General features: G+C 35.0%; 1 protein-coding gene across 3 annotated transcripts in view; it reads left to right on the top strand.

Annotated features, from left to right (window-relative positions):
- LOC126769388 (fasciclin-2-like) overlaps positions 1-14,673 on the top strand; it is a 28,063-nt gene extending 13,390 nt beyond the window's left edge. For 2 of the 3 annotated variants that reach the window (XM_050488137.1, XM_050488139.1), the window contains 11 exons: positions 585-722; positions 1,158-1,298; positions 2,461-2,603; positions 3,383-3,495; positions 4,296-4,443; positions 4,687-4,885; positions 5,808-6,085; positions 6,977-7,112; positions 7,914-8,082; positions 9,231-9,402; positions 13,466-14,673. In XM_050488137.1, coding sequence (XP_050344094.1) covers positions 585-722; positions 1,158-1,298; positions 2,461-2,603; positions 3,383-3,495; positions 4,296-4,443; positions 4,687-4,885; positions 5,808-6,085; positions 6,977-7,112; positions 7,914-8,082; positions 9,231-9,402; positions 13,466-13,595 — 1,767 coding nt within the window. In that variant the 3' untranslated portion in view covers positions 13,596-14,673. The remainder of the gene's footprint in view (positions 1-584; positions 723-1,157; positions 1,299-2,460; positions 2,604-3,382; positions 3,496-4,295; positions 4,444-4,686; positions 4,886-5,807; positions 6,086-6,976; positions 7,113-7,913; positions 8,083-9,230; positions 9,403-13,465) is intronic. The other variant, XM_050488138.1, reaches the window with a different exon arrangement.
- The last annotated feature ends 341 nt before the right edge of the window (positions 14,674-15,014 follow it).

Raw genomic sequence — 15,014 nt, forward strand, 5'->3', positions numbered from 1 at the left:
TAAAAATAAGACTAACGGCATTTAATACTGTTAGTGTGTACTTATTTGAGTTAAAACTTTAATACAGTCAAAGTCAAATAATTTCAATTCCACATTTCAATACGGCGTTTTAATGGAATTGGTATTAGTTTTGTAAAATAACTTGAATATTAATTTAAACAAAACGGACTTCGGCATAATGCCTCTAAACTTTGTTAAGAATAATTCCGTCAGTAATTCGTAAAATGTTATTATCATATAAAATTTATATGTATATAAAAATCTAATAGATTATCATTATAAAATAAAGTCCCTGCCACGTTAGTTTATGTGTCTGTGTGATCGCAATAAACTCAAAAACTAACTAATAATTTTTACACGGTTTTCACAATAAGCAGAAAGAATTGTTTAAAATATTATGATAAATGTTGAAGATATCGGAAAAAAACGTGTGCGTGTAAAACATCACAGCTATATATATTACAAATTAAACATTTTATGGTAATATTCTAATCGTGCAAAGCCAGGACGGGTAGCTAGTATTTTATAAGGATAGGCAATGCTAAAATACTTAGCATGTATCATATTTAATATGATTATTTTAGGTGATATCTACGCCTTCGATAGTAGAACTGGCAGCATCTCCGAATGCAACGGTCGCACTTGGCGAAAGCTTGACGATAGAATGTTTAGCAACAGGTATTCCTCATCCGGAATACACATGGAAGAAAATATCAGATAAGGTATACATATTAAAAAAATTAGTTTTAACTTCAAATTATATCTATCTTTGAGTAAGTTTGGTTGATTTTCATGCTGTGAAATACTTTCAGATAATTTTCATGTGCTTCATTATTTGTGCTTACAATTCATCTCGTGCTCAGCGGTGAAGGAAAACATCATGAAAAAACTTATGATGTAGCAGAAAAAAACTGCTACTTTATTTACCATCCCGCAATGGAGCAGCGTGGTGGAGTAAGCTTCAAAAGCTTCTCAAAAGGAAGGGGGATCTTAATTAAACGGTGCTATATTTACAGACTTCCGTACTCGCACTTAACTTAAATACTAGTATGCTTCAGGAAAAACAAATGCAAATTTACTCTATAATTAAGTATAAGAAAGTTGTAAAACCATCCACCAAGTTTATCAAGGTTTTCAATCAAGAGTTAAATTTTTAGAGCTCGGCGGAAACGAACGTGACTTGGCAGCAAGTCAACAGCAGGATTGTATTCCAAGAAGTAGAAGCAGAGGATCGAGGCACATATGAATGCACTGCGAGCAATAGTGCTGGGAGTAATGCTATGACTATTAATATTGAGGTAACGGATTATATTCGTTTTTATCAAAAAAGAGTCTAGTCAGTTTTTGTCAGCCTTCTTGCCTGTAACTTGTCACTTGTAACAAATTTTCAATTATGTGAATCATAGCAAGTTCAATCATAACAAACTTTACACAAATAACAATTAAATATACCGAATAGAGCTTCTAAATAAGTGAAATCATTTAATACGAAACATTTACGGCCTCACTTATGAACGTTGTTTAGCGGGTCATTAGTTAACCAATTGCTGTGTCTTCTTCTTTCGAATGTAAAATCAATAATAACAGAGAGTTAAATAAGTGTTTAACTAGACAGCCGCTAAGAAACGTTTAAAAATAAAGCCGTTAATAATAACATATTGATTTGTAAATTAAAATAACATCGTGCAAAATAAATTTTTGCACGTGTATTTATTACCATTGCAATCGAACATTTATATATACAGATTTATCAAATTAATAAACTATAAAACAAGCAGAAACGTATTCCTTTAAAATTTGACTAAAATAACAAAAATTAATAATTTAAATTTAAATCAAATCCTATGTAATGATCATGATTTCTGTAATGTAAAAGAAAAGTAATATTGTAATCAGATACACAATTAGAATTATCATTGTAATATTGACAATATTTTGTAAATTACTAAATTAATAAAGTTATATTCCTTTAATACAATTAACTTTATTACCTAAGCAAACTATTTTATCAAACATTAAAATGGCCTTTATTTCTTTTGGAAATAAACAGTATAATTACAATAAATAAAATAAGAAATATTAATAAAACTTAACCAACACGGTTTTCCAATATTAAATTTAAACATATTGTATTGAAGACTATATAAACACTATATACAACTATTAAAAGAAAGTAGAAGCAAAATGCGCAAAAAAAAAACATAATTAATAAGAAAAAGAGACAAAATTGAACCATAATTACTATTACATATAAATTAAATAAATAATAAAACAACAAAAGTGTAATAAAAAAACATCGTGCTTTGTGAGAAGCTGACTGGAACTGGTTGCGTAACATGTAGATATATATAATTCAATTCAAAATTAAGGGAGCGATACAAAATACAAAAAAAAACTAAGACTCGCTTTAGTCTATGGAGATACAAAAAGTTCGTTAAACCAACATTTACCTTTCCTTAGGTTTTGCTACCACCAAATATAACCGAGTTTATTAATGTAACTGCAGTGGAAGGGTCTACGACGCAATTGGTTTGTAAAGCAACGGGTCGGCCGATACCGCAGATTTCTTTAACATTTTTAGGTGAAGAATCTGATGATCAAAGGTAAATATTTAAATCAATCTAAAATCTCACACAAAATCAAAACCACTTATTATGTTTGTTACCTTAGAACTCCATCATTTATGAACTGATTTTAAAAAATCTTTTTTTGTTTGGAAGAGTATACTACCCTTTTGATCCCATTTAAATTTGATGAAAAAAATACGAGATGTATTTTTTTAAGGATGAAAAAAAAGGAATGAAATTGAACTCGAATTTTATTTACAGTCGGTTATGTTTTTTAAACAGATAATGTAAACAGTTATAGATAATGTAAATAATTATAGATTTTCATGCGAATAAATAAAAATAGTAGTTTAGTATTTACTTATAGTTTTCTTATAATATCATGTAAGAAAACTATCGATCGACTGCCGCGTTGGTCTTCTGACTTGATATAAGACCGCAGACCTGGAGGTCCTGGGTTCAATTCCCAGGTCGGGCCAATAAAAAGTAATTGGGTTTTTCTATCAGAAAATTCTCAATAGTAGCCCGGAGTCTGGAAGTTGGAAGTGTGTACACTCCCGTGCCTAGGGAAAGCACGTAAAGTCCTGCGCCTAAACTCTTTCCGGTCGTGTCGGATTGCCGTCCCATCGGATTATGTGAGTTAGGGAATAGAGAGTGCACCTGTTTCTTGAGAGGGTCGCCGTGGCCAAAATCGGTCTGGAGGACATTAATCTTATATGATTTATTTAGTTCGATTATTACATTAATTATCGGTAAGCTATTATTATATTTATAATTATGTTATAATCTTATTTATAATTATGTTACTATTTTAGCATTGTATGGGACAACAAAAATTTGAGTGACACAGAAGCAGAATTCTACTTATCATTTCTTAGAGTGAATCGGTCGCATGACGGAATATATCTCTGCAATGCAACAAATGAAAGTAAGATTACTTATATAATAATATTCTGAAGTTAGCTGAACTTAATTGTACCATAAACTATTCACACTTTAAGAATAGTGACAGCCTGTAGATGTTTCACAGGCTCATTTTTGGGAGAAGGTTTGAAGTTTTATCCACAACGCTGCTTCAAAGCGGGTTTGTGGTTATCCGTAACCGTAACCTGTGAATTTCTACTGTACTAAAGACTCCTCTCCTCTTTTTGAGGAGAAGGGTTGGAGCTTATTCCACCACGCCGCTCCAATGCGGGTTGGTGGAATACACATGTGGCAGAATATCAATGAAATTAGACACATGCAGGTTTCCTCACGATGTTTTCCTTCACCGTCAAGCACGAGATGAATTATAATAACAAATTAAGTACATGAAAATTCAGTGGTGCTTGCGGGTTTGAACCCGCGATCATCGGTTAAGATTCACGCGTTCTTACCACTGGGCCATCTCGGCTCTTCATCTCGCCTCACAATTGTGGTTACACATGTAACAAATTTTCATCCGAAACATATAGGTTTCCTCCACAAGCACAAGATTAATTAAACGTACATGAGAATTGATTTTATGAAATTATTCCTATATCGTGATTTTAGTGAGCAAAATATATACAATATTTCTGACATAATCGGTACCAACTTAGTCATTATCGTTGTGATTTTATTAGAGCTAAATGATATGCTTTTATGGTTAATAATAAATTATGGTACGCTATAAAACAAAATTTAAGATCAATCCTATTTAAAATTTGGTAAAAAATTTGTTTTAATGTAGTTATTTTTTATCTGTAGTTGATTCAATAGTAGAAGAAACATTTTTATCAGTGCTTTTCGCGCCGCACTTTGATCTATCCTATGAGAGGGCTTGGACGTGGAAGGACAAGAACATCAACTTAAGCTGCGAACATCAAAGCAATCCGAAAGCTGAAGTTACATGGAAGTCAGTATTAATGAATATAAAAATAAAATCATATTTATTTTTTATTTATCTTCTCATTTTATGAAGCAGTTACATTGTTGTTATTAATTATATTAATCTATATTTTACATAATGGAATTTCAACGTTTTAAAAACAAATTTAGGAAATGTTCTGATGTCAATCAGGAAATTAAGTTATAATATATATATTTTTGAATGAAAGTATACGAACAGTTAATCAAATTACTGGCAATTTATTCTTAGATACATAGGTAATGGAATATCAGTCGAAGATCAAGTGGAAATAAATAAAATTATGGCAGATAAGTTACACAGTAATCCTCTTATAATTGAAAACAAAACTTGGTACGGAATTTATGAATGTACTGCGAAGAACGAGTTCGGCGAAGCGAAGAAAATAATTCATTTGCAAGAAGGATTTACGCCAACATTTATTAATAATGTAAGATTTTATTCGTTCGTTATAAAAAACTTAAAATTTTACACAACTTTTTAATTAATTAACCGATTATGAATATAAACAAAAAAATACTATATAATTATAATATTACCCGTTCATTATTACTTTAGGCTGAAGAAATTTAGTTTATTTTTATCTCTAAAGGAGTACTAACTGAGATCTGAGCTACTTATTATAATTGCCTTACCTCCACCTCCATCTTGGTTATTTTTATTTGTGGAAACGTTCTATTTAGGAGAAAGATTAAACAAACATAGTGGTCCCAATTACGAAAGAAATTAACGTAACCTTACACACACAATTCTCAAATCAATAAATCACAAATTTGTAATTATTTAGAAATCAGCATCCTCTCCACCACACTCATTTCTTATTTTGAGTGTATTAGATCAAATGCGTGATTGATTGAGATGCAAATGTTGTGTGAAATATATTTTTCTAGTATTTTAAACTATCCTTGAAAAATTAAATAATTATATATATAAACAAAAATAAGATTAATTAATAAAACTAAATATAACACCTTAATCCGTCGGTTTGTGTAATTAATTAAAGTGTATTATTAACTAAATAAGTACACTTTTGTAAGACATTTTTTTTCTTATGAATATCGTAGGAAAATACGTACAGAGACATAACAACTTCAAATTGGACATAAGATGTATATTTTTTTAAAATAGTTCACATATTCTTCAAACAATCATATTTTCAATTATTCTTATAATTTATATGAGTAAGTACTTATATGTAATTTTGACCGGGACAGAGTTCCGAGAGTAGCACAAAATCTTTATTGCAATCAACAATAACAATATTTATAAATGATTACATTAATTTAGCTTACACTACCAGTCATAATATAATTATAATTCAAAACTGAACACTAAATCAATTTATGTTATAGGTAACAATTCTAAATATAACATCAAATTCCGTCACATTTTCCATCGAAGGACCAAATGAATTTAATGGACCAGATATAATTGGATTCCAGTCGGAATACGACGAAGTAGACAATTATAATATAACTGACATACATATTAATAGAACTTGGTCTAAAGATAGACCATTTAAATTAGATAGATTGAAAGCAAACACAAGCTATAATATAAAGTTTGCAGCTATCAACGATGTTGGGAATGGACCTTGGAGTGAAATATTTGATTTTGTTACTCTCGAAAAGTAAGTTTTGTTTTAATACGTACTGAATAATGTTTTGTATAAACATTGTTCCTCACTATTTTAAGTTATTGCAATGCGCCTTTTAATATTTTTTAGTAAATTATGAAATTACACTTAGCAAATCTTTATAGTCGAGCCTAAATTATTTTGAACGTTAATATAATATTATTAAATTTATAAGACAATCATGCTGGTATTGAATGTAAAGAAAATGTATTAAAATAACTGTTCGTTTAAAATGTAATAATATTTTAAACAACGAAGCTTGAAACATTCCAAGAACTTTTGTAATAAATATCAACTAAATTTTTGACTAAACTTTTAAATATAAAAATAAATATTTCTAAGATTAAGTTAAAAAAATACGTAAAATACAAATAATTGCAGAGATCCGAAGCTTTGAGCATTAAGCCGAAAACGTTTTGAGAACTACAAGCCTTAAATTGAAACTCATTCGGGTTCAACGAGCGAAAATTTTGGCTTCACTTTGATACCATCCCATTTATGTGCAAATACATTTGATAGATTTAAGAGTAAAATAACTACGATATAACTACACAAACACTATACGAAAGAAAATATATATAAGATTAAACTCACTTCATTTACAAAACTTTTTAAACGTAGAAGTAATTAATTTTCTCATATTTGAATGGAGACGAGATGTTTAGACTAATTAATAGACGAATTGATGTAGATGAATTAACTCTAGACTAATTAATGTAAAATTTTAGGCATGTGTGTAAAATGAAAAGCAAGACTAAGTTTCGAATTTAATTAGCGCCTAAAAACTATTTCACGTGTATTTTATTTAAGTGGACATATGTTTCGTAGTAAAGATTTTACGCAAGTATGACCAGAATTTAATAATATTAAAATGGGAAATTTTAGAATTGATTCTAGATCATTGCCAGACGAACCGGTTTGGGAAGACGATGTAGAACAGCTCGTTGCAAGCGACAGAGTATTGAAGTGGAAACCTGTGGATAGCGAATCTGTGGAGTTTTATGCTATTAAATATTGTCCGGTAAATATTTGATAATGGTTTTAAAATCGATTTTGTCGCGAGAAGCGAAATCCTAGCAATAATGCTATGTCCAGAAAATTTAAATCTGTGGGCAAAATTCGCTCTGTGATTGTCAAAGTGATTTCTAGCATTGCATTCCTTAACAATTGTTACATAACATTACAAATAACACGTAATATCAAAGTCAAATGTCAAAGAAGTAATTACTTCGAATTTTGAATAGTAATATTTTGAGAGCAATATTACAATGTCAAACGATTTTAACAATTCATCAATCAATGATCACGTTGTATACTGAACTTTACTGGTGGTAGGGCTTTGTGCAAGCTCGTCTGGGTAGGTACCACCCACTCATCAGATATTCTACCGCAAAACAGCAATACTTGATATTGTTGTGTTCCGGTTTGAAGGGTGAGTGAGCCAGTGTAATTACAGGCACAAGGGACATAAAATCTTAGTTCCCAAGGTTGGTGGCGCATTGGATATGTAAGCGATGGTTGACATTTCTTACAATGCCAATGTCTAAGAGCGTTGGTGACCACTTACCATCAGGTGGCCCATATGCTCGTCCGCCTTCCTATTCTATAAAAAAAAAAAAAAAACCTAAATCATCCACAGTGTTAACTTTATTCGAATCATTTAATAAAAAAGATTATTGGAAAAAAAAGACAAAATTAACATTTGTTTTGTCGCGCTATGCGACAGTATTTTTCCAATGTTGAATCAACTCAATTTAAAACAATATAACGTTTTATAATTGTATCTAAACATGTTTAACTGTTTGTGTGTGTAATTCCTTAGACATACGATGGCTTAATTGAAGAGAATCTCTGCGAGGAGGAACAAATTGGACTTACTGATGAATTTCAATTAAACAAAATTGACGCTAACACTACTTATTTCTTTGAAATAATAGCGGGAAATTCTCTTGGGAATTCATCTGCTGCACAAATAATGGTGACAATACCAGGTAAGATATCGTCGCGTCTATTTTTCTATATAAACTCTTTTATCTAAAATAATTCATAATCAATCTTCGATTAATCGTAAATTCAGGCTTCGAATCTGTAACTGCGTTGAAGAATAACACAAAATATTATGTTTATATGAATTTGAATTGAAATATGATGCAGAAATTTTTAGAATAAAAAAAAATAGTAGCTTATTTCTTAATAAAAATATATATCTGTATACTTTTCGACAGTAAGGTATAAATTTAGATATTATTTACTTACTAATATTACTAAAACCCGAGATGGCCTAGTGGTTAGAACGCGTGAATCTTAACCGATGATCGTGGGTTCAAACCCGGGCAAGCACCACTGAATTTTCATGTGCTTAATTTGTGTTTATAATTCATCTCGTGATTGACGGTGAAGGAAAACATCGTGAGGAAACCTGCATGTGTCTAATTTCATTGAAATTCTGCCACATGTGTATTCTACCAACCCGCATTGGAGCAGCGTGGTGGAATAAGCTCCAAACCTTCTCCTTAAAAGGGAGAGGAGGCCTTAGCCCAGCAGTGGGACATTAACAGGCTGTTACTGTACTGTACTGTTACTAAAACTTTAGACAAGAGATAAAAAATCAATAAAATAGCCCAAAAATATATGCTTTCTCTTCTGTCTTTTATCATATTCAAAACAAAAACTTAGATCTGAAAATCAAACAATCATAATTATATAGCAGATAGCATAGATTGTTACAAATGACATTATTACATTATGATTTCCATATTTTGTATATAAAAAAGTATGTGAAGCTTAAAGTCAAAACCGCCGCAAATTATAGCTGACTACGTGATCATGTGTTTTTATAGATTTCCATTTATAAAATTCATAAACCTTATTCAGTTTCCTCCATTTTCTGAAACGTTAGTCAAAATGTAATTAAAAACTACATTTGTCTTTAATCTAAACGCTCATTGGACGCCTATTGCGTAATCGGCCACCGACCAATAACATTACAGGTTAAAGCAAATAATCTACTTTTACTTTGATCAGCGTTTCAGAAATAGGATGATTGTCTTTAGTTCAAGATACTTCTAATATCGCTGGTAAAAAGTCTTTCAAGCCAAGAATATTTTCATTTATTTTGTAATTGTCACTTATTTTTTAGCCGAAGAAGAATCGTTTTTATCATCCGGTGCAATTATTGGCATAGCAATAGTAGTAGTAATTCTATGTCTAGTCATGCTAGACGTACTACTGCTGATTTGGCGACGAAAAGGCATTATCGCTGGCTGCTGTTACAAGAAAAAGAACAAGAGGGAAGTCAGTTTAAATTCCAGGTTAGTTTCATAGTTTATCACGTAATTGTAAATGTGATAAGAAAAAGATCATAAATTTTATTCTATAAGAACTTACTTCATATTCATATCTTACTTTTAAAATATTAAAAATTGACTTACGCATATAAAACCTGACAAGATTTCGCGTCTTTGGTTGCCTTTATTAGATTGTATTAATTGTATCATCGAAGGAAGCGATGAAAATATAATCATATTAATTACAGTAGAAGAACCATTAATTTAATTATAGATTTCCATTTACTTTTTAAATTTTCTTATTATATAATTATAATATTATATTAATCTGGTGGTAGGATGCTAACATCCGCCTGGCTTGTTACCACCGTACGCATGGTGAAAAACTCGTGAAGTGGCTTGCAGCCGCGTTTCGAGGTCAGCCAGCGTACAGCCAGTGCCCGAGCGAGTATTGCCGCGATGGGTGTTGGTCCGGTGGAGACGGCTGTTGAACCAATGCCGGGGGAAACTGTATTGACCTGCCGGACAGGGAGACCCGAAGAAACGGCTGTTCCGCTGGCCGCCCGTGGCATAGTACAGGGGCCCGAGCGTGCCTAACCAGCTCTCGAGGCTGCCCCACCAGGCCACGCATAATCTCGGGGTGGACCGTCGTGCCGGTTGGTGACCGGAAGGTGGGGTCCCGGCGGCCACTTCCGGGGGGTTCGGGGGCCCTTCCGTCCGGCGGATCAGTATATTTTCCTTTTTGGCAAACATTTGGGAAAACACGCCTCCATACTTTGCCCATCCCTATCATGGCAATACGTCGCTCGCCTCACGTCTCTTTTCCTAATTTCCAAATGGTAGCGCAAATAAGAAATAACGGTCGTTCAGCGGTGCACACCCCCACCATACCCACGCTGTTTGAGGTCGAGTTCTCTAACATCCGAGGACTCCATGCTAACCTCAACGCTGTCCACCACCATCTTGAGACAGCACGGCCAGCAATGTTGTTTCTCACGGAGACGCAAATACTCCGCCCTGCCGACACCAGCTACCTTAACTATCCCGGCTACATGCTGGAAGAATCTTTTAAAGCGAAAGCCGGAGTATGCTTGTTCGTCAGGGCGGATGTTTGTTGTCACCGATTGCGCTGCTTGGAGGACCCCTCCTTCTCCATGTTGGTGGTACGTGTGGACCTGGTTCGTCAGAGTCGAGTCTACGTGTGCCTCTACAGATCCCACAATGGTGACTTGGAGACAAGCCGATTATTCGACCATCTTAGTCGGGTGGCAGATGCTGCGCAAGAGCAGTTTCCTAACGCGGAATTGGTGTTTTTGGGGGATTTTAATGCTCACCATGAATCATGGTTGAAATCCCTCAAAACTGACCATGCTGGAAGAACTGCTCATGCTTTTGCTCTCACACACGACTTGACCCAACTGGTTGATCAGCCCACCAGGATCCCGGACATTGATGGCCAAGCGCCTTCTCTACTGGATCTTCTGCTGACTTCTCACCCGGTGGAATATCAGGTTGTGGTTCAGGCTCCACTTGGTTCTTCGGATCACGGCCTTATATCTACCAAAGTGCCACAGGCCAAGCTGCCGCCATCAGCGGTATGCAAACGTCGCGTTTGGCACTATAAGTCGGCAGATTGGGACGGTATGCGCGATTACTATGCGTCAGTCCCTTGGAAGGAACGTTGCTTCAGTGGGAATGACCCGACAGCTAGTGCCGCTGCTGTTGCTGATGAGATCATGTTAGGAATGGAATACTACATTCCTAGCTCAGATCTCATCAATAGGGGTACGCGTAACCGTTGGTTCACGCGTGAATGTGCCGACGCTGTATCATCTAAGCAGGCGGCATATCGCGCGTGGATCAACGGCTGCATTAGCGGGGCATCTAACATTGACTCACTGAAAGCAAACTACAATAAAAATTCCAAGTCCTGTAGGAAGGCATACACGAGAGCAGATGCACAGCGCATTGTACAGATTGGTCATGACCTTATTTCGCATCCTAGGGGCTCCCGTAGCTTCTGGCGTCTGACCAAGTCTGTGCAAAACAATTTCTGCCAACCATCGCTGCCACCGCTCAGAAATCCGGACGGATCGCTAGCTCACAGTCCGCAGGAGAAAGCCGACCTCCTGGCTAAACTCTTTGCCGACAACTCTGTGATCGATGATTGTAGTGCGCAGCCACCAACAATACCTTCATGTGGCCACACGATGCCTGACATCAAAATCAGGCAACGTGATGTGCGTGCGGAGCTGCAATCACTCGATATACGGAAAGCTAGCGGTCCCGATGGAATACCAGCCATTGTGCTGAAGAAGTGCGCAGCGGAGCTGTCCCCTGTGTTAACGCGCCTGTTCCAACTTTCTCTCTCTTCGGGATGTGTGCCGGAGGCTTGGAGAAGAGCTAATGTGCAAGCGGTTCCCAAAAAAGGGGATCGGTCTGACCCGGCAAATTATCGGCCAATAGCTATCACCTCAGTACTTTGTAAGGTGATGGAACGGATTTTAAACAACCAACTGATCCATTACCTAGAAGATCACTGTCTAATTAATGATCGTCAGTACGGGTTTCGACCAAAACGGTCCACAGGTGATCTTCTAGCGTACGTAACACACCTCTGGGGTGAAGCTATTGACAAGCATGGAGAATCGTTGGCTGTCAGCCTCGATATCTCCAAGGCTTTCGACAGGGTCTGGCACAGAAGTCTTCTCTCCAAGCTACCGGCATATGGTCTGCCTGCTCAGCTATGCACCTGGATTGCCAGCTTCCTACACAAGCGTAGCCTTCGTGTTTTAGTAGATGGTTGCGCTTCACAATTCTATGTAGTGAATGCTGGGGTCCCCCAGGGATCTGTGCTGTCTCCCACACTCTTTCTTTTGCATATCAATGATATGCTCTCTCTTGGGAACATACATTGCTATGCAGATGATAGTACAGTGCATGGTGGATACCACGGACGCGCAGTGGCTGGGCGGGCGGAAACTGAGGAGAGGCGGGAGAATCTTGTCATTGAACTCGATAGGACATTAGAGCTCATCGCTAAATGGGGTTCTGATAATCTTGTTGAGTTTAATGCCAAGAAAACACAGGTGTGCGCTCTCACAGCGAAAAAGTCACCATTTTACCCTCATCCCTCCCTCTGTGGCACACCGCTGATGATACAAAGCAAAATCGCCATGCTGGGGATGGACGTTCGCTGCGACCTTAGTCCAAGGGATTACATCGAAGCTATTATAAAAACAGCTTCACGAAAACTCGGAGTTCTGAACAAGGTGCGGCGTTTTTTCACGCCACAACAACTGTGCCTGTTATACAAAACACAGGTACGGTCTTGCGTTGAATATTGCTCGCACCTTTGGGATGGCTCCGCTAAGTACCTAATGGAGGCCTTGGACCGTTTGCAGCGACGTGCAGTACGCATTATTGGCGACGTAAAGGTCACAAACACCCTTGAACCTTTACAATTGCGTCGCGAGATAGCAGCACTGAGCGCTTTCTATCGTCTGTATCACGGCGAGTGCTCTGAGGAATTATTCTCTCTAATTCCTGCTTCCCCCTTCCTTCTTAAGTCCACGCGAGCTGGTTCTCGATGTCACCGCCTAACTGTGACATCAATTCCATCGCGCACAAAGAAATTTGGCAACTCCTTTCTTTGCCGCACTACCAAAGAATGGAATTCCTTACCAGCTCACGTGTTCCCCTCCTCTTACAACCCGGGTTCCTTTAAACGAGGCGTGAAGAGGCATCTTGCGGGCCGGCATGGCGGGGACGGCTAGTACAGAACATTCTTCCCGACTGTACTGGCCGTCGTCGCGTTTGGACTCTACTACCACTTACCATCAGGTGGAGTGGAGTCATTTGCCATCCCGGGGCATATAAAAAAAAAAAAAAAAAAATAATCAAACGATAAATTAATGTCAAATATTTTAATTAAGGAAATAATTAAAATTGGTTCCTTTTTTCCTGGTTCTAAAATAAGTCAACCTATGTAATGAGATCGAAATATACGTGCGTTAAATTTTATTTCGTAAAAATATAATACAGAATATATTTACTATTTAAATCGCTGAATTTGAAATTATTTCAGAGACAAAAAAGTTCTCCTGAAAGATAACACCGTAACTAATGATTCATTAAAACGACCGACAAACGGACACAGGGAGTACGAATACAATAAAACAACCGGTGTTATAACTGGCAAACATTCCGCTGTATAGAATAACGATAAATTTAATATAATATATATTATAGGCCATAGTTAATACACAAGTACAAGTTATCGAAAGTGGTCTCGAGAGAGATATTGAAGCGTGAAGGCGCGTTATGAAACTGGATGGTTTTATGGTTAAAAAGGCCAGCGATGTTATTTAATAAATATTGTTTTAAGTATTATCTTAGTTGATTTTTATGTAACATATTTTTGATATTTGTAAATTTTATTTTTTAATATTTATAAAAGTGGATCAGTTTTGCTTTACACTATTTCACAATGCATCACAATTATGGGACGTATTTAAGGTATAGTTTAAATGTTAATATATTTGTATTTGAGTGTTGTTGTAAGTGTAGCGATTGATTTATTTTAATTCATTAGTAAAAATTAATGTCAGTATAAAAGTTTTTATTTGTTATGTATACATAATATTAGTCGCAATCGTTTTTTTTATCAAAATCAGAAAAAAGTTTTAATCGATGTTAATATTTTTTTGTATAACTTTATTCTTTCGTTTTTTTTTTGTTGTCATTTTTAATATTTATTATACAAATCAATATACCTAATTAAGCAATTCATCTTGAAAAACTATATCTATTTTTTAGAATTATAATTTTTTTTTATAATGCTCCACAGCTGGACAAAAAATTCTTATCTTGCAATCTTGTAAATTAATTTTGTTAGTTCATTATTTTAAGTCTGATTATTATTTTGACTTTTTACAATGCAGTAATTTCATTTTAAATGATATTTTTATTCTTTATTTCCAAACAAAAAAAAAATGTTCTTTATGAATACATATTATTTGTATCATTAGTCATAACATACAGGATATGAAAGAAAGCTATTTCCATAAAATATCCGTCGCATGTATTTTCAAACGGACGGATGAACTTTTTAGTTGCCCTATGTCAATCTATAAGTATAATGTACATAATAAGCTAATGAGTATTTCTAGATATAGCAATAGATTATAAAATATTTACGATACTTACATATTTATTTTGTATTTTAAATGAATTTACAAAATTCGCTTTTTATAGTTTGTATGCCAAAGATTTCACAATAAAATTTCAATTAAATATTAATGTTTTATTTATTTAATATATCAGCTCTAGTAATAACCCATAACATTTCCAATGTAGTATTGGTAATGATAAAGATGACGATAATAGACTGAGCCCAGTACGTGTCTTCCAAAGGTTACCAATTGCTGAAGATATCAGGAACCAGGGAGTATCATCCACACTTATATAAACGATGATAGAACTCACAGAGAACACAGATTACAGTTGTTTATGAAAGCGCGTAAAATATCGACCGGTCAGTTCGGATATCGATGATAAACGAATATTTCATCGCATGTAGCGCTGCAGTCGCGTGTCTAACCGATAGGAACGTTTCGATAAAGAAAGTACTCAAA

This window comes from Nymphalis io, chromosome 7 (genome assembly GCF_905147045.1).
Source record: "Nymphalis io chromosome 7, ilAglIoxx1.1, whole genome shotgun sequence".
NCBI classification, from domain to species: Eukaryota; Metazoa; Arthropoda; class Insecta; order Lepidoptera; family Nymphalidae; genus Nymphalis; species Nymphalis io.